This window comes from Poeciliopsis prolifica, unplaced genomic scaffold (assembly GCF_027474105.1).
Source record: "Poeciliopsis prolifica strain line A6 unplaced genomic scaffold, Auburn_PproV2 SCAFFOLD070, whole genome shotgun sequence".
NCBI classification, from domain to species: Eukaryota; Metazoa; Chordata; class Actinopteri; order Cyprinodontiformes; family Poeciliidae; genus Poeciliopsis; species Poeciliopsis prolifica.
In genome coordinates, this window is record NW_026562445.1 from 414550 (window position 1) to 434688 (window position 20139).

Below are 20139 nucleotides of genomic sequence, written 5' to 3' on the forward strand. Positions count from 1 at the left end.
CAGGTCTTTTTACGTTTGGTTTTTATTAAGGTTTTATTAATGAAACTGCTTTTAAACAGCGTATTAGTGAAACTCAAGACAATGTTGATTAGGAATCGTGTCAAAGCAACTGCGTGGAAATATTAGCGCATTTCTTTGTCTCAGACCAAGAAGCGCATAAACATGTCCAGTTTGGCGGGAGTTAAGGCCAAATCTAATAAAAATGTCTCAGTTTTACCAGATATGCAGCTGCGTGTGGACTGACCTGGAAAAAGAACCATAAAGTCTGTGAGAGTTAGCGGTTCTAACGCCTGAGCGGAACCAGAACCGCACACTGGGTCAGGAAGTTTTCATAAAGTTTTTATTGGTCTGAATGTCCCACCCAGCTTCCCGTCCCCATAGAAACACACACACACCAGTCCTGTCCTGGAGACTCACCTGAAGTCATGTGTCCTCAGGTAAGCCTGTTTATTTCACCATTCAAACATAGTGCAACATTACCTGTGAGTGGAGGGAGGTCACATGACCTGCTGACCCTCAGACACCTGAGGGTTCACCTGGAGACGGACGCAGTCTGACCAACCAGAACCTCCAATAACTTCTGATCCTCTTATAGACTACTACACCTGTTCAAACCTGCAGGTCAACAATGTCCTGATGATCAACCAACCGATCAGAACCAACCTACCAATCAGAGGCTTTCTAACATTTCACTGTGTCTCCAGAATCAAGCTCAGGTCCAAATGTTGGAGCGTCTCAGCCTGAGATCACAGTTCTGCAGAATCATGATCCAGGTCAGAACACAGAACCGCCCAGGTGAACTTCAAACGTTCATTGATCATCTACTCAGACCCAGTTCTGTTCTGATCCAGCTCAGCTCTGCACCAGAACCAGCTGCTTGCTACCTACTAATCACAGGACTTCTATCAGAATCAGTGGGTTTGATTCTGTTTGGATCAGTCCAGAACAGAACCTCTGGATCAGAACCGCTCTGTGTTTCTGATTCGGTTCTGGTGATTCTCCATGAGCCTGGTGAGTCCAGGCTCCGCCAGGTTCGGTCGGGTTCTGCCGGCTCCCAGATGCTTGTCCTAAAATGGGCATAGCCCCGTCTGTGAGGTTGCGGCGCCGCTGCAGCTCAGGACACCTGGATGACCTCCATGCTGCCGGAGAAGCCTGGCCGGGTCGGAACCGGCCTCATGTCCTCTCTGGACCCATCCAGCTGGCAGCTCCGCCTCTTCAGCTGCTTCTCAAAGCTGCTCTCTTCGTGCCAGCTACGCCGCGAGTCGCCGCGGTCGCCGGCCCTTTGCCGGCGCCGGACCGCCTCCAGGCCGGCGCCGCAGCCCAGCGGGCCGAATCCAGCGCCGCTGAGGACGGACCCGGACGAGTAGAACCGCGTAGTTTCAGAGGACAGGTACCAGCCGGCCGTCAGCGAGGAGGCGGTGACCGCCACGGGTCCCAGCAAGATGTCCGAGTGCCAGCCCTTCAGAGCCGAACTGGAACCAGAACCGGACCCGGGTCGGGCCAGCTGCTGCTGGCTGCAGGACAGACCCAGTAGGAAGCTGGTGTTGCTCTCCTCCATGCTGCCGGAGCGCTGCAGGTGCAGTGGGCCGGCGGGGTCTTTGAGGGCGGGACCGGAGCCTGGCGAGGCCGCCCGGTCCAGTTCACTGGCCCGGTCCGGTTCACTGGCCCGGTCCGGTTCACTGGTCCGGTCCGGCCCGGTCGCCTCTTCCTGGTCCGGGCTCGGCTCTGGGGTCGACTGCTCTGACACTTCCTCCACCGGGGAGAACTGGCACGCCTTGCTGCTCGCTGCCGCCTTGTAGAAGTCATCGCCCGGGCTGCCGTGCGGCCCGAAAGCGCGGTGGGCGGGGCTCGTACCGGGCCCGGTGTGCGGCCCAAAGGCGCGGTGGGCGGGGCTCGCGCCCGGCTCTCCGAATGCCTTGATGTCCAGGGAGAAGGAACGCTTGAGGCGGGCGCTGTCCTCAGAACCGTCCCCCAGCTGGGCGCCGCCCAGAGCCTCGGCCAGCTGCTCGGCCGGGTCGCGGGGCGGGGGCTGGAGGTCCGACGGACGCTCCGCCCCCTGCTGGCAGGCCAGAAGCCCGGCGCCGGGTGGGTCGGGTTGGCTCTCGGAACCATCCGGACTCTTTATGTTCTTCTCGAAGTCCAGCAGCTGACCCAGGAAGTTGAAGTTGGGTGAGATGGTCGGCCGCTTCTCTTTCACGAACCTGTCGGAGAGAGAGAGGGGTCAGAGGGCGGTGGCCATAGTAACACTGTGCTGGTGGCGGTTCTGGTTCTGACCGGTACGCCTCGTCCAGAGACATGTCCATCCGCTTCATGATGTAGGCGATGGCAATGGTGGCAGAGCGCGAGATTCCTGCCAGGCAGTGGACCAGAACCCGGCCATCCGACGCCTTGGCCTTCTCTGAAACACACAAAGCGGACTGAGCAGAACCAGAACCAGAACCAGAGCGCCCATAAAGGGTGGACACACACCTATAAAATCCAGGGACCGGTCCAGCCAGGGCAGAATCTTCTCGCAGAAGGAGTCGTTGACGGGAACACGCAGGAAGTGGGATTCTGGGATGAAGTCCGGTTTGGGGCAGGTGTTGCTGGCGTTCAGGACAAAGGTGATGTCGTTCTGCTGCATCAGCTCCTGCAACAGAAACGGGTCAGTACCGAGTCAGAACCAAGGCATCCGGTTGCTGGACAGCTCCCCACCTTGTTCAGGACGTCCCTCTGGCAGCCCAGGTACAAGTGCGGCAGGATCCGGGTCGGGCCCAGGCTGGAGACGGCCGGGCCGGGCTGAGACGGGCAGGATGGAGCCAGAACCGACTTCCCCTCGCACAGGCCCGGAAACAGCTGGGAGAATTCACAGAATCCACCTGAACCAGAACCAGAAACACAAGATGAGAAAGTCTGAAGCTAGCTTATGGCTAATTGATGCTTCATGACATCATCCACCATAAAGGAATCAGAGCTGGAGATCTGAGTCATGAACTGGAGATCTGAGTCATGAACTGGAGATCTGAGTCATGAACTGGAGATCTGATTCATGAACTGGAGATCTGATTCATGAACTGGAGATCTGATTCATGAACTGGAGATCTGATTCATGAACTGGAGATCTGATTCATGAACTGGAGATCTGATTCATGAACTGGAGATCTGATTCATGAACTGGAGATCTGATTCATGACATTTTTTCTCAGCTGCAGAACTTTCACTAGAACATTATCACGTAGCTAAAGGCAACCAGATCTAGTTCTGAAAATCTATTTTGAAAATCCTTCACCGGATTCTCTCGGCTGCGTTTTGGCGCCAACATTGATCCACAAGCAGCAAAATGAACAGAACCAGATCAGATTCTATGGAAAGTTTGTCTGAAGGCCCAGAGAGGCAGGAGGATGGGTTTATGCCGGTGGGTTGATTCCCACAGTCCAAGCTGCTCTGCATGATCAGGTGACCTGATGAGCCAATGAAGCTTCAGACTGCATCACCATGGAGACCCAGTGTCTCCCTGAGCATCTCTTCAGCGTCTCCAGCAGAAGAAACAGCTCAGGGTTAAAATGTTGGTTTTGTGGTGCAGCTGTATCTTATTTTGAAGGGACATGTAAACGTTACCATGGCGACCAGAGTCTGAGAGCGTGAGGTCAGGGGTCGAGATGAGCTTGTGAGTTTTAGGTCTGGTTCACGGGCCGGTCCGGTCCGGTCTGTTCCTACCTGTCACATTCAACAGGCTGCGACGGTGCAACGCGCCACACTGCAGGATCATCTTAGAACTCGGAACACTGGAAGATCGTCATGAGGGGGAAATCGGGGCAAGAAACTGAACCCTGAGAACTGGGCTTTACAACATGTGGACGCCTCGTCTGACAATTCAAACCCCCGCGCCTCTCGGCTGCAGTCAAGTCGCCGACCCTTGACCCCTGACCGGGCCGCAGTGATAAAAAGGTTGGGGACCACTGACCTAAAATAAAATCATGATTTTATTGCTTATTATTTATTTTACATTAAGTTGGTTTTCAATGTCTGACCAGCAGGTGGAGCTGTTGGTGTTTTCATGTTCTGGTGCAGTTATTAATAAATCTCTTCTTCAGTTCATTTGTGTCTGGTTTGTGTCTGTGTTTACGCTTTACAGCTGTTCTGTATCGGTATCTGATATCGTATCAGATATTGGTGTCCGATCGGTGCGTCTCTAAGGAGAATATGGATCATCGGTTCAGTCAGAGCAGAAAAACTGTGGTACCGACCTGGTTCTGCTCAAGAGCAGCAGAACCTCCTTTAGGTCCGATTCTGTGTAACAGCTGGAGGCAGTTTGGGGGCGGAGCCAGAGAACAATTACATCATCGTTACATAATCAGCTCAGAGGAGGAGGAAGAGTCCTCATCTTCATCAACCTGCTGATCTGGTACCGGTGAGCCCACTGGTTCTGCTACTGGTTCTGCTACTGGTTCTGCTACTGGTTCTACTTGGCCCAATCAGCATCCAACAGACAGGTCATCTGGAGGTTCTCTAGAGGTCATCTGGAGGTTCTCTAGAGGTCATCTGGAGGTCGTGAGCAGCCGGAGGAACTGACCTGACAGCAGGTGGACTGAGGGGAAGCTCCTCTCCAGCTTCACCAGCAGAACGCTGAGGAACGAGTCGGCGCCGATTGCAGCCGGGTCCGAAGAGTTCTGGTCATAGACGACCACTTCCTGGTCGCCCTGCAGCTCCAACTGGACAGAAACAACAACTTCCAGGTCACTTCTTTGTCAGGAGTTCACTCTGAAAGTACGACTGATGGATTAGCGGGTTCACTTTAACCCCCCCGCCATCCCCCCTCACCTGGCTGCCCCCCCGACATCCCCCCCTCACCTGGCTGCGGGCGCAGTGCTGCAGCAGCTCGGTGATCTGCACCTTGTCCTGCTGCAGCCTCCTCTTCATCAGCTTGGAGCCGTTGACGTTCAGCGCCTCCAGGATGTGAGACGTGTTGTAATCCACGAAGGGCCGGCTGTCGATCAGAACCACCCGGTCCAACCCGCCCTCCAGCAGAACCACCAGGGCCTCCGGCCCGATGGGCCGCACTGCGCTGGGCCTGGGCATCGCGCTCCGCTCCGGTCCAGTCCGCTCCGGTCCAGTCCGCTCCGCTCCGGCTCTTCCTCCTCAGTGGCGGTCCGGTCGGTTCCAGAACACAAGAAGCTCAGAAGAACTTCATGGTTCTGGATGGTTTAAAGGTCCTGTTGAGGAGGAGCAGGTGAGGAAGATGAAGGTAGGATGATGTCACATCTAGGGGTGGGGCATCATCATCTTCATCACGCCAACGCTTCCTGAAACAGAAACATCCAAACCATCAGAAACTCACAGAGTCCAACTCGACTCAGCTCACAGAACAGAATTTAAATACTTGAATCGGTTTATAATCATCTGGTTCTGGTTCAGCTCTGCATCCAGAACCAGAACCAGATGAGGAGAAGCAGCATTCAGCTTCTATGCTCCACAAATCTGGAACAAACTTCCAGAAAAATGGAAAAGAGCAAAACGCAGAGTTCCTTTAATCCAGACTAAAGCCAGCTGGTTGGAGTTAATCTGAGTTATGGTCAACATATTTGATGTTTACTGATTTTATTTCCTCATTTAATTTTTTTTCACCAGGATAAAAACACACTGCAGTCAAAAACTTATTTTAATGAATCCAATAAGCAGAAACACCTTCAATGTTTAGATGAGATCAAATTTCTCCTAGAATTACTGTTTTGATTTTTAACACTTTGCAGTTGCTGCAACATGATTAACTAATAAACATCTGGTTGGGATGAATATTTTCTGATAATCATCTGGATCCAGAACCGGACCACTGGGACATTTACAGAAAGCCACTCAGTTTCAGGAAAGGCTTAGATGGGTAATAATTAAAACATTTCTTCCTTCCACTAAATTTTTCTGAGCCTCAGAATCTAGAGCTAAAGTGAAGTTTGGACCCAAATGAACGCTTTAAAATCAGAACAACAGTCTGACATCGGATGGGTTCAGGTCCAAACCTCACTGTGAACCCGATTCTGTAATAACTCGTTTGTTACAATAACTTCCCTCAAAGGAACAGATCAAACGTTTCGTTGGTTCCTGAAATCAAAAGATCTATAATCAGCAGATAGAATAAGGAACATTAAATGAACCAAAACTTTTAGCTGTGTCACCAGATGAAGTAAAACCGGAAGTGGCGCTCATATTAAAGCCAATTCAGAGAAAGTGAAAGCTGTAAACTTTTCTGAAACACCACCCGAACCTCAACCAGAACCCCAACCAGAACCCCCTGTGGGCTGAAGTGGACCTGGTGCGGCCGATAATAGAACCGCTTTAAGGTGGACTTGGGGTTGATTTATGAAGTTTTAGTTCAGCTGATGGCCTTAAGGTGGACCTGCGGTTTAACTCCAGGCTCCAACTAAATATTTAAAATCAACTCGCTGAGCCTGATGACTGGAGGGCGGATATTGAAATAAAGCTTTAAGGTGGACCTCATGGATTCGGACCGACCTTTCCAGAACTTTTGGGTTCTGAACTAGCGACCCCGATCATCTATGACATTTCCTTGGACTGTCGGAACCAGGCCCAGGAACAGCTCAGGAACCAGGACCCGAATTTTAGGCCCCGGTAACGGAACTCCAACCGCCGCCGAAGCTTCGGACCTCAACGAGAAATCAGCGAACTCACCGCCTGAGTGTTGGTCACAGTCCGGCTAACAGCTTCGCCGTCCCGCCTGATGTCCGGGAAGCCCGCGGAGTCCTGCGGAAATGAAAGGCCGAGGAACGGAACAGAAGAGGCGGCAGAGACCGAGCAGAAAGCGGCGGAGTGAACCGAAGTCCTGCCGCTGCCATAAGAGATGAGGTCACCGCGGTAAAAATAACAGCAAGTCGTCATCCGGAGCAGAGTCCGAAGAACTCGGAGGACTCTTAAAGGGCCAGCATCCCAATTACTGACGCTGCGATTTGCTGCAGAGCAGCGTCAGCGTCCTGTCGCTTTAAGAACACATTCAGCATGGGCTGTGGAACTCCAGAACTGCCAAAAATAAAATGAAATACAAATAATACACTAAAATAAAGTGCAAAAATAAATTCGGTATGTAATGGTAACAATAAACCGAATACTGCACAATATAAAAGCAATATGTTTACTGAAAACAATAGAAAATCAAAAAGAAAAGTAAAAGTATGGCTAAACAAATATGTTCTAAAAATAAAAGTAGAAAATAGTACATAAATATTTATTTCCATTGAAATAGAATGAATATGTAAAATAATTTGTATTTGATTTAACAAATATTCCCTTAATTATACAAACATTTAAATTAAAATAGAAAATAAGACATACAAATTTAAAACCAAACTATCATAGGCTTATATGGAAGTAAATGGTCTATGGAAGTAAAGGACACCCAAAAGTAAATCTCTTCTAATTGAAATGCAGTAATAAATAAATATGGTCCAATAAAATTAGATTGACGTTTTGAAGAAAACATTAAATTATATTTAAATGTTGAAAATATTTTAAGATTTGTACTTAAAGCCCAATAATACAAAGACAACCAAAAGTTACAAAAACATACCAATTTAAAACAGTGTAATCTAATGTCTGAATATAAAAATGTTATATTATTTCAAATATTCCATCAGCTGCATAAGGAATACATCATAACACCAGAATAACATCATAACCCCATATTTGAACCATAATAATCTTATTTTATTTAAACCCATCTCGTTTTTACACAGATGTATTTATTTTCAGTTTTTTAATGGTACAGTTGTATGATGTGAATGTAGTTCTGCTAATCCACCTCCTTTGCTTTTGCCACTTTTAAACCTGTCTGTCCATCTGGAAAGATGCTGGAGTAGGGGACACAATCCATTATGATGGATGGAAAAGATGGTTTGATCTTCCTACTTCTCTCTCTGCATCCATGAAACAAACATCTTAAAGAACCAATCAGAACTAATGCAGCAGTGCTGCTTTCCCTCAGGACACCTGAGCTCTGGAGGAGCGAACCCAGCAGGTGACAGAGGAAACCCTCAGAGTCTAGATGGTGTTCAGGATCAACCAGCCGGCTGAGGTTGATGCTAGTTGCAGAGAGTTGTCCTCTGGTTGTGTAACAGGAAGTCAGCTGAGCCTCATGCTGCTCCAAACGGAGCAGCGACGGGACAAAGGAAAGCTGCACATAGGAAACCTTCTCATTCTGGAGCAATTAGCATGCATGGATAACTCCCTGAGAAAATCTCATGCAGATTGTTGAAAAAAAAAAAAAAAGATCAGAGGAAGAGACGATCAGATCATCAAGAGGAGTCAGCTGAGTAGGTCCATTAGTCAGACCCTCTCCCTGGTTCTGACAAGATTCTGGGAAAACTAAAACCAGAATTTAACCTGATTATTCATTTCTAACATACAGAATTCCTCAAGGCATTTCCAGCGCAGGAAAATGTCGTTCAGGTCTTCAAACGGTTTCCATGGGAACAGCAAGAATTTACATTTATTTAAAGAAAAAATAATGACAAAATTGAAGAAATAGAGAATAAAATGTATTATAAATGTGAATGTTACAGAAGCGTGCAGAATCAGTCTGTTCTTCTCTAACCTTAGTTTGGTGTTGCGCCCACTGCGTCCGGCAGGGGGCGGTGCACTGCAGACTGCAGCGAGCGATCCACAGGAGAAGAAGAAGAAGAAGAAGGAGAAGAAGAAGAAGAAGAAAAAGAAGAAGAAGAAGAAGCAGCTCGACAGGAAGCGAAGATGTAAACAAATCAGAAACTACACTGATCTGGATCAAACGGAACCATCTCCCATCTTTAGCTGGATCAGTTGGGTTCGACACTAAAAGCAATTCCTGAGCTCGGTCAGCCGAACCGCTGCTGTTCTGCTGCTCGGGCTCGGTTCGGACTCCGATCCCGGGTCTTTGTTTCGCTTTGGATCGAAATGGAAGATAACAAGGTAATGAGAACCTCTGCCGAACCGGGCTCGTCCAAAATCAACTGGATTAGCCCACCGAACCCTGTGAGAGTATAAAAGGTTCGGTCCTGCTGGAAAAGAATCGATTTCCTTTAATGTGAACAGGTTCGGTACGGACAGAGCCTGGCCTTTGGTTCTGATGCCGCGCTGCTGGTTCTGGAAGGTTGTGCAGGTCCAGTAGTAGGTAATCAGGGGTGTGCGCATGCTCATTGCGGTTCAGGTGAAGCAGGTTGGTTCTCTTTGGTTTTTCAGGAGGTCTGGAATCGGTTCTGAACTCTTGAGCAGTTTTTGTTTCCTCTGGGTCAGCGGTTCTGAGTTCTTTTGGACCGCAAAGCACCTGGAAGGATGTGAATACTTTTCACTGTTCTGTAACATGAGTGTGGTTTTATTCTGAAAATCAAAATAAGAACCGGAAGTACAGCAAATGTCAAGGGTCCAACAGGTGAAAGCCATTAAAGTTCTGGTTCTGTATCTTATACTGGATTTAGCTCCAGAACTACAGAGTCATTCCTGAACCCGTCCTCTGGTTCCGTCCTCTCCCCCCAGATGGTGGCTGGGAAAGTGAAGAAGCCCGGGAAACGCGGCCGGAAGCCGGCGAAGATCGACCTGAAGGCCAAGCTGGAGCGCAGCCGGCAGAGCGCCAGGGAGTGCCGGGCCCGGAAGAAGCTGCGCTACCAGTACCTGGAGGAACTGGTTTCCAGTAAGGAGAGGGCCATCTGCGCGCTGCGGGAGGAGCTGGAGATGGTGAGCTACTGCGGGACACTTCCGGTTCTGCAGAACACTGCTTCCTGTTCAGGTTCTACTCACTGAAACTGGGCCGATCAGAACCAAGACACTAGGTTCTGACTGGTTCGTCCATCCATCACCTAAAACACAAAGTTTCCCAGTGAATTCAGCCATTTGAGTTGGACTCATTTAATCAGAACCAGTTTGTCATCAGAACCATGTTGCTGTGGTTCTGGAGCGGCCCGGTTTCACCTGCCTCTCTCCCTGCAGTACAAGCAGTGGTGCTCGGCCATGGATCAGGGCAAGATCCCGTCGGAGATCAAAGCTCTGCTGACGGAGACGAGCAGAAGATTCCTCAGAGCGGCGGCGGCACCAAGGCGGCCAAGAACGGCAAGACCAGCAGCGCCGTCCAGAGCTAGCGGCCGCTCTATCTGCTCTGACCTCGTCTCTCGTTGCTGAGGTCGGCCATCTTGTCTTCTCCCCGCTTCCCGCCTCCCACCTGTCCAGACGACACTCTGAGGTGACCCGGATGTTTCACGGTCACATGACCCACTGGCTTTCAGCTCCTGAGAAAAAGACCTTAAAGTCTGATCGTCTCGCCGAACGTTTCTGTTCTGGTTCTGACGGATCCAGTCCTGGATCCATTTCTGCTTCGTTTTCAGGTGATTCTGTCTAAATCTGGTCCAGAACCCGTTTACCCAGGAATCCCAGATGTTCTGTTCTGGTTCTGGTCGTGATCCTTCCTGGATGTTGTGCACTTTCTTTATTGTAGCAGAAGCACTTTGAGTTCTGAAGAACCTTTGTAGCTTTTACAGAACTTCAATTTGTCAAAGCAAATAAACCAGAATCATGATTCTGATGAGAATTCTCGACTTCCTTTATTTCACATCATTTACCAGAACCGGGTTCCCTCTGATTTTGGTTCCGGTTCTGAGCGGTAACAGCTAAAGACAGCCTACAGCGCCACCTACCGGCCACAACACATCCAGTTAACTCTTCGGCTTCGGTCCAGTTGGTGAGGTCATCAGAACCAGCTTCAGGTTCTGCTGGCGCCTCTTGAAGCAACACGTTAGCTTCTAGCTCACAATTCACACAAGTAGCTGTTGATGTTCATTGGCTGAAGCAACATGAAAACATGGCTGCCAGGAGCGCGGTCCAATCAGAAAGAAGCCCTTTAAACCAACAAACAATCTGGAGTCACACAGGAAGACCAACACAAATCATTTGGTTTATTTTACCTGTCAAAGCAAAAAAATGTGGCAGTTTGTTTTTCAAAGTCATATCTTCAAGTTTTTCATGCATTTATAAATGCCAGGGTTCCAACTTCAATGTTTAATTTATTTACGTCAATAAATATTTAGCTTTCAAATAAAGAACAAGATGTGGGCGTTCAGCTTGCTAACTAAATATTTAAGTTGGAAAATAAACATTTTATCTGGATAGTACCTCCAAATCAAATATAGAAGCGGGGAGAATTTTACTATAATAAAATGATAGTAATTTTATTAGCTAAATATTTGGTTACATCCGAAATATATAACTAGCAAATATTTGGATAGCAAGCAAAATATTTAGCTTGCTATCTAAATGTTTAACTTGTACAATTTGTCCTCTACATCAGGCTAAATCAACCAAATTATTGCACGTAATTTTTTACTGTGCAACTTGACAAATAGGGACCCTGTAACCGTGGCGTTGGCTGAGTCGCTCAAACGAAAGTGTTGGGCGGGTTGGTGTTGGTGGGCCAGGCTACCTTCTTCTCCTTCGCCTCCCGATCAAACGCGTCGTACGCCGAGTCCTTGGTGAGGCTCTTAGCTTGAACCGGGATTTCCACCACACCGACGTAGTTCTTCTTGGCCATCCGGGAGCTGGCAGTGATGGTGTAAGCGTTGCTGCGGTAGCACTTCATGGACGACATACAGAAGGTCTCCCGCATGCCGCGCCTGAAGTTGGCATTGTAGACGGAGTACAGGGTGGGTTTGGAGGCCGTGGAGCTGAAGCAGAGCCACGCGATGGTTGTGAAGAACAGCAGCTCCTGCCTGCCGGGCGCGTCGGCCTCCTCAGGGTGCCACAGCTGGGCCATGTAGAAGGGCGTCCAGGTGAGGAAGAAAACCGAGTTCAGCATGAGGAACATCTTGATGGTCTTAACTTTAGTCCGTGGGACGATGTTCATGGTCCGACGCACCATATGGCCGTCAGCGCCGATCCTCCAGATGTAGCGAACCACCCGCTGGTAGAAGGAAACGATGAGTCCAACTGGGACCAGGAAGCCAACCAGAAGGTGAAATGCAGCGTAGGTGACACTGCCCCAACTGCTGGGGAGGAAAAAGTCACAATGACTGTCTGTTGAGCCATAAAAGAAGAAACAGGGGGCAATAAAGGCTGCATCAAACAACCATGAGGCCAGAATCATCTTCTTGGCCTTTTCTCTGGACACCTTGAAGCTGAGTGGATAGACAATGGTGTAGAAGCGGTCCACAGAGATGGAGAGCAGGACATAAACCTGGACACCGGGGCACAGGTGCTGCAGGTAACGAACAACCTTGCAGGCAGCAGCACTTAGAGGCCACTGTCCTGCAGCCACCTGCAGAAGGACAAACGGAGCCCAGCCCAGGCTCATGAGCAGGTCTGCACACGCCATGGACATCACAAAGTAGTTGGTAGTGGACTGAGTCCGCCGGCTCCTGTGGATGACCAGGCAAACGAGGGCATTTCCCAGGATGGAGACCAGCCAGAGGAAGCCCAACACCAGGCCCAGGATCGCGACCTCCCCTGAGGACAGGTCGCCGGAGGCGGCGGTGGCGTTTGGCTGCCTGGGGGTCGAACCCTCGAGGCTGTAGAGCGCAGTGGTGGGCAAGGCAGCCAGCACAGTGAAGTTCTCTTTCTTGGAGAAGTTAAATGACATCTGATTCTTGAAGAACGGGGAGTAGAAGGAGGGATTCACACCAACTCTGTTTGTGGACTGAGCATACACCATTTCTATATCGCAGCGTCACAGATGAGCTGTGGAGACAGAAACAGACAGTCACTAGACAGACAGAGCTGAGAGAACAACCTTCTGGAATGTATTCATAAAGCAGGTCCGGTACCATCAGCAGTACCATCACAGGTACCATCACAGGTACCATCAGAGGTACCATCAGAGGAACCATCAGAGGTACCATCAGAGGTACCATCACAGGTACCATCACAGGTACCATCAGAGGCACCATCAGAGGTACCATCAGAGGTACCATCAGAGGTACCATCACAGGTACCATCACAGGTACCATCAGAGGCACCATCAGAGGTACCATCAGAGGCACCATCAGAGGTACCATCACAGGTACCATCACAGGTACCATCAGAGGCACCATCAGAGGTACCATCAGAGGCACCATCAGAGGTACCATCAGAGGTACCATCAGAGGCACCATCAGAGGTACCATCAGAGGTACCATCAGAGGTACCATCAGAGGCACCATCAGAGGTACCATCAGAGGCACCATCAGAGGTACCATCACAGGTACCATCAGAGGCACCATCAGAGGTACCATCAGAGGCACCATCAGAGGTACCATCAGAGGTACCATCAGAGGAACCATCAGAGGTACCATCACAGGTACCATCAGAGGTACCATCAGAGGAACCATCAGAGGAACCATCAGAGGTACCATCAGAGGAACCATCAGAGGTACCATCAGAGGTACCATCACAGGTACCATCACAGGTACCATCACAGGTACCATCAGAGGCACCATCAGAGGTACCATCAGAGGCACCATCAGAGGTACCATCAGAGGTACCATCAGAGGAACCATCAGAGGTACCATCACAGGTACCATCAGAGGTACCATCAGAGGAACCATCAGAGGAACCATCAGAGGTACCATCAGAGGCACCATCAGAGGTACCATCAGAGGTACCATCAGAGGAACCATCAGAGGTACCATCACAGGTACCATCAGAGGTACCATCAGAGGAACCATCAGAGGAACCATCAGAGGTACCATCAGAGGAACCATCACAGGTACCATCAGAGGTACCATCACAGGTACCATCACAGGTACCATCAGAGGTACCATCAGAGGTACCATCAGAGGAACCATCAGAGGTACCAGACCTGCTGAGGTAGACAGGAACCTAGACATGAACAGGTAATAAAACTCAACCTTGGCTCTCGATTGGATGATCAGTCAGTAACCAAACAAGTTACAGACTGGCCAGTGGTTGGATGTTGATAAGGGAAATGGGTTTCTAGGTAAAAGAAATTGCTGGCTGACTTTCATCTCCATCAACTTCCCCCTCTCTTCCAGTCTTTTCTTTCAATTTATTCTGAAGTTCAGAGGGATGGGAGGTTAGTTCAGCATAAAAGGTTCGCCCTGGACCTTTTAGCAGTCCATTTGCTAGAAAGTCCAGTTCAGTTGGGAAGCTGAGAATATGTAACCAAACCAACAAACTGAACTCTGGTCCACAGGGAAGTTTATCAGCCGGTTGCTAGATTTGTTGACTGACTGTTGAGTTGATGGTTCATAGGTTGAAATCAGGAGTGAACCTGAAACTGTTTAAAAGATACCAAAACATTTTCCGACTCAACTAACACGTCAGCACAGGGATCCTCAGATCAGGCCTCCTGGTGTCCTACAGGTTAAATGCTGTCCCTCCTGTAGGACACCAGGCCTGCTGTCCCTCTTCAGCACAACTCAGTCAGATGATCAGGTCATTAGCAAACACAGAAGAACTGGACGGAGGAGGTGATTCAACCATTTGGTTGAGCTGTGTTGTACCAGACGATCATTTAGGGGTTGCAGGACCCCACGGTTCTGTTTTAGAGAACAGGTTGGGATTTTCCTGGGTCTGTGGGTGTTTGTGTAGATGAGCCGAGTGGTAGGACCGTTGGATCAACGGTCAGCGAGGCTCGGTGGTCATATGTTTGTTTAATTGGTCTGGAGATTTTAATGGAATGTAATGTTGATCCAATCAGAGATCAGAGTGGTGGGTTGGTAACGATGCCTAGGGAGTTAGCTACTTGGTTGATGGTTGTTGGCCATCTGCTGGTTGGCTGCTCAAAAGATTTTAACGTAATGCTAGTTAGTAGTTTGGTTCCTCGGCCAGTTCAGTTGGTAAATAAGACTGAGTTTTAATTCACCTTGTTAGTAGACCAAGAGTTGCTAGTTAGGTTGACTTACTGACTGCTGAATGCTTTGGTTCATGGTGTTTTAACTGGGTGCATATATTGGAAAGATGAGAAAACGAGCGGCCATGTTGGTTTCACGAGATTGATCCATAAGCAGGATGTTCCTCTATGAGTCGGTGGTTGAGTTAATCAGGTCACTGGTTAGTCGTGTTGATACCAACCTGAAACACCTCCTCCTCATAAACCTCCAGCCACAGATTTCATTGCTCCTGATTTCCAGTCCTTCACTGGGACCAGTTAGGACTCTGCAGGGACCTGCGGCTCCTCTGGGGGAACCCATTAGCGCTGGAGGGACCCATGAGAGAAAACTGTGTTTACAGACGCCGACCTGTTGGCACGGCTGGATCTACTCGTCAGCAACCTGCCAGAGCCAGCCCCAGGGGTCGGAACCGGAGCCAAACGCTGATCCGGATCGTCTTCTTGTTAGTTTTCTGGACGGATTCCCTCTGAGCTCAAAGCTCCTGAATTCAATTGTGGTTCAGATTTTCTGGCTACTGAAATCCTGGACCTGCCTGAAATATCCACAAGAACACAGTCCTTTAAAATACACACCAATCAAACAGAACCGATTCGATCCGAATCACAGAGTTCTGATCACACAATCAATAAAACTTATTGATTTTCTCCCAAATGAAAGGAAAAAATTCAGACTCATAAAAATGTTGTAAAGTCTTTAAAAATAAGAAAATGAAATCATAATTGAGATCAGGACAGAAATGAGATTAATTGATCCAGTTAATATTCAGATCCGGTTCTGATTGAGACCCAGACGGTCCAGAATCTGGATCCATCATGAACGGAACCAGCAGACCTTCCTCCTTAAATCAGCCTCCATCTTCACGTCCAAGCTGGACCTCATGGAAAAATACTGGCGCCACCGTCACCAGCGTCTCTGAACCCAAACATTAAAACCGAACCGAACCGAGTCTTACATGTTCGGCATCACTGGAGCTTCCTGTCATCGTTCTTCCTCCTGGATCTCCGAATCTTCATCCTCTTCCCACGTAAACAAACCGTCTACTGCTGCACGCAACCGAACCGGACCGGACCGAACCGAACCGGCGGTGCAGCGGGTTCCAAATCCGTTACAGAATCCGAACCAGCGGGAGGAAGAGGAGCTTCATCCCGAGGTTTCAGCAGGAGGAGGAGGCGGCAGACATCATGGCCGTCCGTCCAGGATGAAGCTGACGATGAAGAGGTGGCGCAGCAGGGGCGGGCCGAGCGGGGCGGGGGCCCCCGGGCCGAGCGGGGCCCCCGGGCCCGGCAGCAGGGGCCCCGGCCGGAAAACAAGGGGGACAAGAATACAGGATGACGAAAAAGTTGAGTTCATTCATTAATCAGATTTCATAAAAGTCATGAAAGAAACAAAAGTAATAAAAGAAGACATTCCTTCACAGTAAAAAATGCTGGGTTATTTTCATAACCCAACTTCTGGGTAAGAGATGCTGGGTCATATGTTGGGTTACTTTGACCCAATATTGGTTCAAAAGTAGTGACCCAGCGGTTGGGTTGATTTTTTTTTTTTGTTTTAATGAACTCCACTTAACTGATTCTGTTAGGTTTCAGGTTCGGTTGACTCAACACTTTACCCAATTGGTTGGGTCAAATACAGTTCATATAAAAATCCATTGCCCTCTTCACAAACCTCCATTTTCAACTGGACTGTGACCTGATCAGACAACACTGGACTTCTCAATTCAAATAAAACATGGTAAGTTACAATATCATGGTATAATATTTTTAAAGTTAATAGGGTTATTGTATTCTTTATATACTACAGATCTTTTAAATTAAATTTATGTAACTTTAATTGAATTATTTGATTTAACCTATCATCTTCGTTGATAGGGTAATGTTTTGAAATAATTAATTTAATTCATAGATAATTTATCCAATTTGTTTTAAAAACAGGGTGAGGGTGTGGGAGGGAGAGATGGCGCTTTGCCCCCTGGTTTTCGCTGGCCTCGTTCACTAGCGCGCGCAAAAGGTGGTAGCAGCTAGAATGCTAATAACGGATCTATAGCGACAAGGAGGGACTGGAGGCTTGCAGTAGCGGTGTCCGAAGCGATCAGTACAGAGTATACAGGTATTCATAGTAATATATCAGTAATATAACTGTTAAATGCCATTTTCATTAAGCCTTTTATTTCTTACTGAACACACTATGCTATGCTATTAAACGGTTAACCTGGGTGAAACCGATTGAGGCAGTGGAGAAGAAAAAAACAGTATGCACCAGCAATGGCAGAGGAGGGGAAGCTAAAGTTGGATATTATGCTTTCTGTCAAATAAAAGTAACTTTTACAGATTTCTAGTGAAGATTTAACTATGTAACAATAAAATATCTGCTCGATTTATTGAAATATCTCTTAATTTAAAAGTGCTCCAACATGTTTGGAGTCGTCCCCACCGGTGTTCTGTCAGATCAGCACACTCTGCAATGGCATATGCTTAACACAACTATTTATCTGTAGAACATCCGTGAGATCCTCAGTGCCTCCTCTGAAGGTAGACCTGTGGTTATCAGTCTAGATGGAAATCAGCATATGTCCATTCGTGAAAGACGGTGCATGGTCAGAACACTTGTGTCACACCTGATGGATCAATATGGAGAAAAGTGAGTATTTCTTCTAAAACTAGATCAATTAGGTTGTTTTTGTGACATTTTGCTCTTGGTGAGAACATTAACGGCATTGTGCAGTGCTCACCTAAGTAAAATTTCTCCAGTAAGAAGTCTTAAAGTATGTGTTGGGCTAATAAAAACTGGATTTTTTGGAAATTGTTTGTGTTTTAAGGTTTCTGCTCTATGTTTTCATCTTACAATAACTAATTAAAATAAAATATTTTACTTGCCTGTCTTACTGAATGTAATTTTTTTGTTTCCAGCCCATCTTCAGACACTAAAGCAATTCTGGCATCTTCGATTGTGGACCAGTTTCCATGTTTAAGAGACAGCCATGGCACAGGATATGTAAGTTTTCACACTTCAGAGCACTAGCACACAAGTACTTCAACAACTTGCACAATGGTTAGCATTAAATATCATTGTAACTATGGTGTTTGATCTTTGAGTTGTAGGTTTAATAAAAATTTGGACATTAAAGCAGAAAGGCTAACATTTAACTTTTATATTTCTTTTGTTAAAAATGTTCAGGACGCCTGGTTTACCCCCGGAAGACAACACAGGCCAGCAACTGGCTTTCTGGAGGAGCGTCGCCGTAATGTAAGGAAAAGGCATCAACCAAGGAAGAAGATGCTTTCAGCCCAGAAGCTCCACCAAAAAGATTAAGTTTGCCTGGTACTAGCACATGGACTTTTTCCAAGCCCCTATTGTTTTGAGCAGCAATCTAAGCTCTTATCATTGCTGTGAATTACCTCACATTTTTTTTCTTTTAATTTCTGTAATACTTTTTTCCCCACAGAACCAACCTCAGTGCTGAGCGTGCCATCCAGATGACAGAATGGCTGAAAAAACTTTTGGCCACAGACCAGGTTGTCCAATACATGCGGGAAACTGCAGTATATCGCGCAGGATGGATCCGCTCAAGTGGGACAATCCCAATGCAGCAGATTTTTGCAGAGTTCCCACGTTTGTTGGACACACCAGGAATGGTGAGGTTATACCTCATATTGAGATCAGTTAAATGTTAAACAATAAACTGCAATATCATGTGTAAATGTACAATTACAATCAAACTCAAAATGTCAAACTACCCAGAACATAAATTTGTAGCACCCATGAAAGGTTGAATGTAATAGTTCATTTCACTTTTACATTTGATTTGTATTTTTGTCTTTTCTGATTGTTAGATTTTGCAGGACTTTGCCGTTTTATATCCACAGTCTTGTGGAAAACTGACAGAGAACTGGAACACCTTGTTCTCATCAAAGGTCATTCGCATGGGGAAGAAGGAGGAGAGCGGTCTTCTGCCTGAGATTGAGTTGCTTCCACAAGGTATTGAAGCTCAAAAGGAACATTTTCTGAACTAATTTTTTCTCCTGTGGCTATTTTGATTGTGTAGCATTTTAATCTGAGTTTTTCGTTAACAGACAAACAAGGTGACGTGGCACTCCAGCTGCTGCCAAAACTCCTCCCTGCTGTTCCCTACAGAGTTGGGCGAAAGGTGGTCAGACCCAGCAACCTTGAAGTCCAGCAAGCCTTCATTGATGTCCAGCCAGTAAGTCTATCTTCATGTCAGAACGAATTCTTTGCTGTTTAAATGTAGTTGAAACCAGAAGTTTAAAACAAATATGCTTTTTTTCCCCTCACTGTTCTCCCTGTCATTAATCTTGAATTTACCATGTCCTAATTGACGTGAAATGAGAATTTTAATGTCATATAACACAAGACAGCGTTGACCAAAAATATGTCTTTTATATAGTATATATAAACTTCAAACGCAAGGGTCTTTTGATAATGTATCAAACAAAAATCATATAAGATTAGTCAAAAATTATTAGTTCCTCCTTACCTTTTAAATGACTAATGGCTTCCTTTCTGCTTTTTCCACACACCAGATTGGGACAAATATGGTGGAATATCTTGGAAGTACGGCAACAGAGCATCCACGTGTTCTCATGCTTGGGGACAGGTATTGTTGTTCCCAAGCATTTGTCGTCATAAATGGAACTCCTTTGGAATATCCATCTCTTTTGGGGGCTGTTGACGGCTGTTTCAAATCGTTCTTCGTTTTTGATATGAGTTATCCGAAGTCGTGTGTCCAGATTTGGGATTTTCTCCAAACTGTAATATATGAAATCCCAGGAAATGAGTCACCCCCGATAAAATTAATGAGGGCCCAGTTGGAGGCCATGGAAGAATAAAAGCAATTCTTCAATAACCCTTAAATAAGTTTTAAATGTTCTGATTGAAAACCTGCTGGATGTTTTGTTACTATGTTGCTATTTTTTTTTCACATTTCCTTCAAACTCTTTTGATGAAAATATTTCTTTGTGTACACCAATAAAGTTAAAAAAGGTTGCAGATTTAATCAATTGTTTATATGTAACTTTTACATGTCTGTATTAAAAATTTCATGTATGTTGGAATGTATAACATTTGCAAATAAAAGTTCTTTTGAGCTAATCTGAATGTTTTTAGTTCAATTTTTATAGTGAATTTTAAAATAGAAAAGGAAAAAAAAATTTAAAATAAAAATATGGTGGTAAAATGACCCTTTTAATGGGTAATAAATTTCAACCCAATATTGAGTCATTTTAACTTTGAGCAGTGGTCAATTTAACCCAAGCTTTAGGTTGCAGCTATGACCCAATGTGCTGGGTCAAACCCT

General features: G+C 46.9%; 4 protein-coding genes across 6 annotated transcripts; 2 read left to right on the forward strand and 2 right to left on the reverse strand.

Annotated features, from left to right (window-relative positions):
• Nucleotides 1-398: 398 nt before the first annotated feature.
• Nucleotides 399-6901, reverse strand: dusp16 (dual specificity phosphatase 16). Its single transcript, XM_055020752.1, has 7 exons — nucleotides 6664-6901; nucleotides 4831-5282; nucleotides 4553-4691; nucleotides 2695-2858; nucleotides 2470-2629; nucleotides 2275-2398; nucleotides 399-2201 (listed from the first exon to the last, which is right to left on the reverse strand). Exons 2-7 carry the CDS (start codon nucleotides 5056-5058, stop codon nucleotides 1115-1117), a joined length of 1902 nt encoding a protein of 633 aa, XP_054876727.1. The 5' UTR covers nucleotides 5059-5282; nucleotides 6664-6901; the 3' UTR covers nucleotides 399-1114.
• A 1741-nt stretch (nucleotides 6902-8642) lies between these two features.
• crebl2 (cAMP responsive element binding protein-like 2) lies at nucleotides 8643-10531 on the forward strand. The gene is given in 4 exon segments (XM_055020797.1): nucleotides 8643-8928; nucleotides 9493-9690; nucleotides 9943-10003; nucleotides 10006-10531. Coding segments are annotated over 4 exon segments (360 nt in total). The 5' UTR covers nucleotides 8643-8913; the 3' UTR covers nucleotides 10092-10531.
• Nucleotides 10532-10538: 7 nt separating this feature from the next.
• gpr19 (G protein-coupled receptor 19) lies at nucleotides 10539-16099 on the reverse strand. 3 transcript variants are annotated; one of them, XM_055020796.1, is made up of 3 exons: nucleotides 15781-16096; nucleotides 11426-12675; nucleotides 10539-10639 (listed from the first exon to the last, which is right to left on the reverse strand). In XM_055020796.1, the coding sequence occupies exons 2-3, from the start codon at nucleotides 12647-12649 to the stop codon at nucleotides 10628-10630; spliced, it is 1236 nt and encodes a 411-aa protein (XP_054876771.1). In that variant the 5' UTR covers nucleotides 12650-12675; nucleotides 15781-16096; the 3' UTR covers nucleotides 10539-10627. The 3 variants fall into 3 exon arrangements, with proteins under 3 accessions (XP_054876771.1, XP_054876769.1, XP_054876770.1); XM_055020794.1 differs by lacking the exon at nucleotides 10539-10639 and adding an exon at nucleotides 10646-10844 and having other exon boundaries at nucleotides 15781-16099; XM_055020795.1 differs by lacking the exon at nucleotides 10539-10639 and having other exon boundaries at nucleotides 10851-12675; nucleotides 15781-16087.
• A 296-nt stretch (nucleotides 16100-16395) lies between these two features.
• Nucleotides 16396-19804, forward strand: LOC129351887 (uncharacterized). Its single transcript, XM_055020718.1, has 8 exons — nucleotides 16396-16559; nucleotides 17323-17465; nucleotides 17735-17819; nucleotides 18003-18082; nucleotides 18271-18460; nucleotides 18659-18803; nucleotides 18899-19026; nucleotides 19367-19804. Exons 1-8 carry the CDS (start codon nucleotides 16557-16559, stop codon nucleotides 19670-19672), a joined length of 1080 nt encoding a protein of 359 aa, XP_054876693.1. The 5' UTR covers nucleotides 16396-16556; the 3' UTR covers nucleotides 19673-19804.
• The last annotated feature ends 335 nt before the right edge of the window (nucleotides 19805-20139 follow it).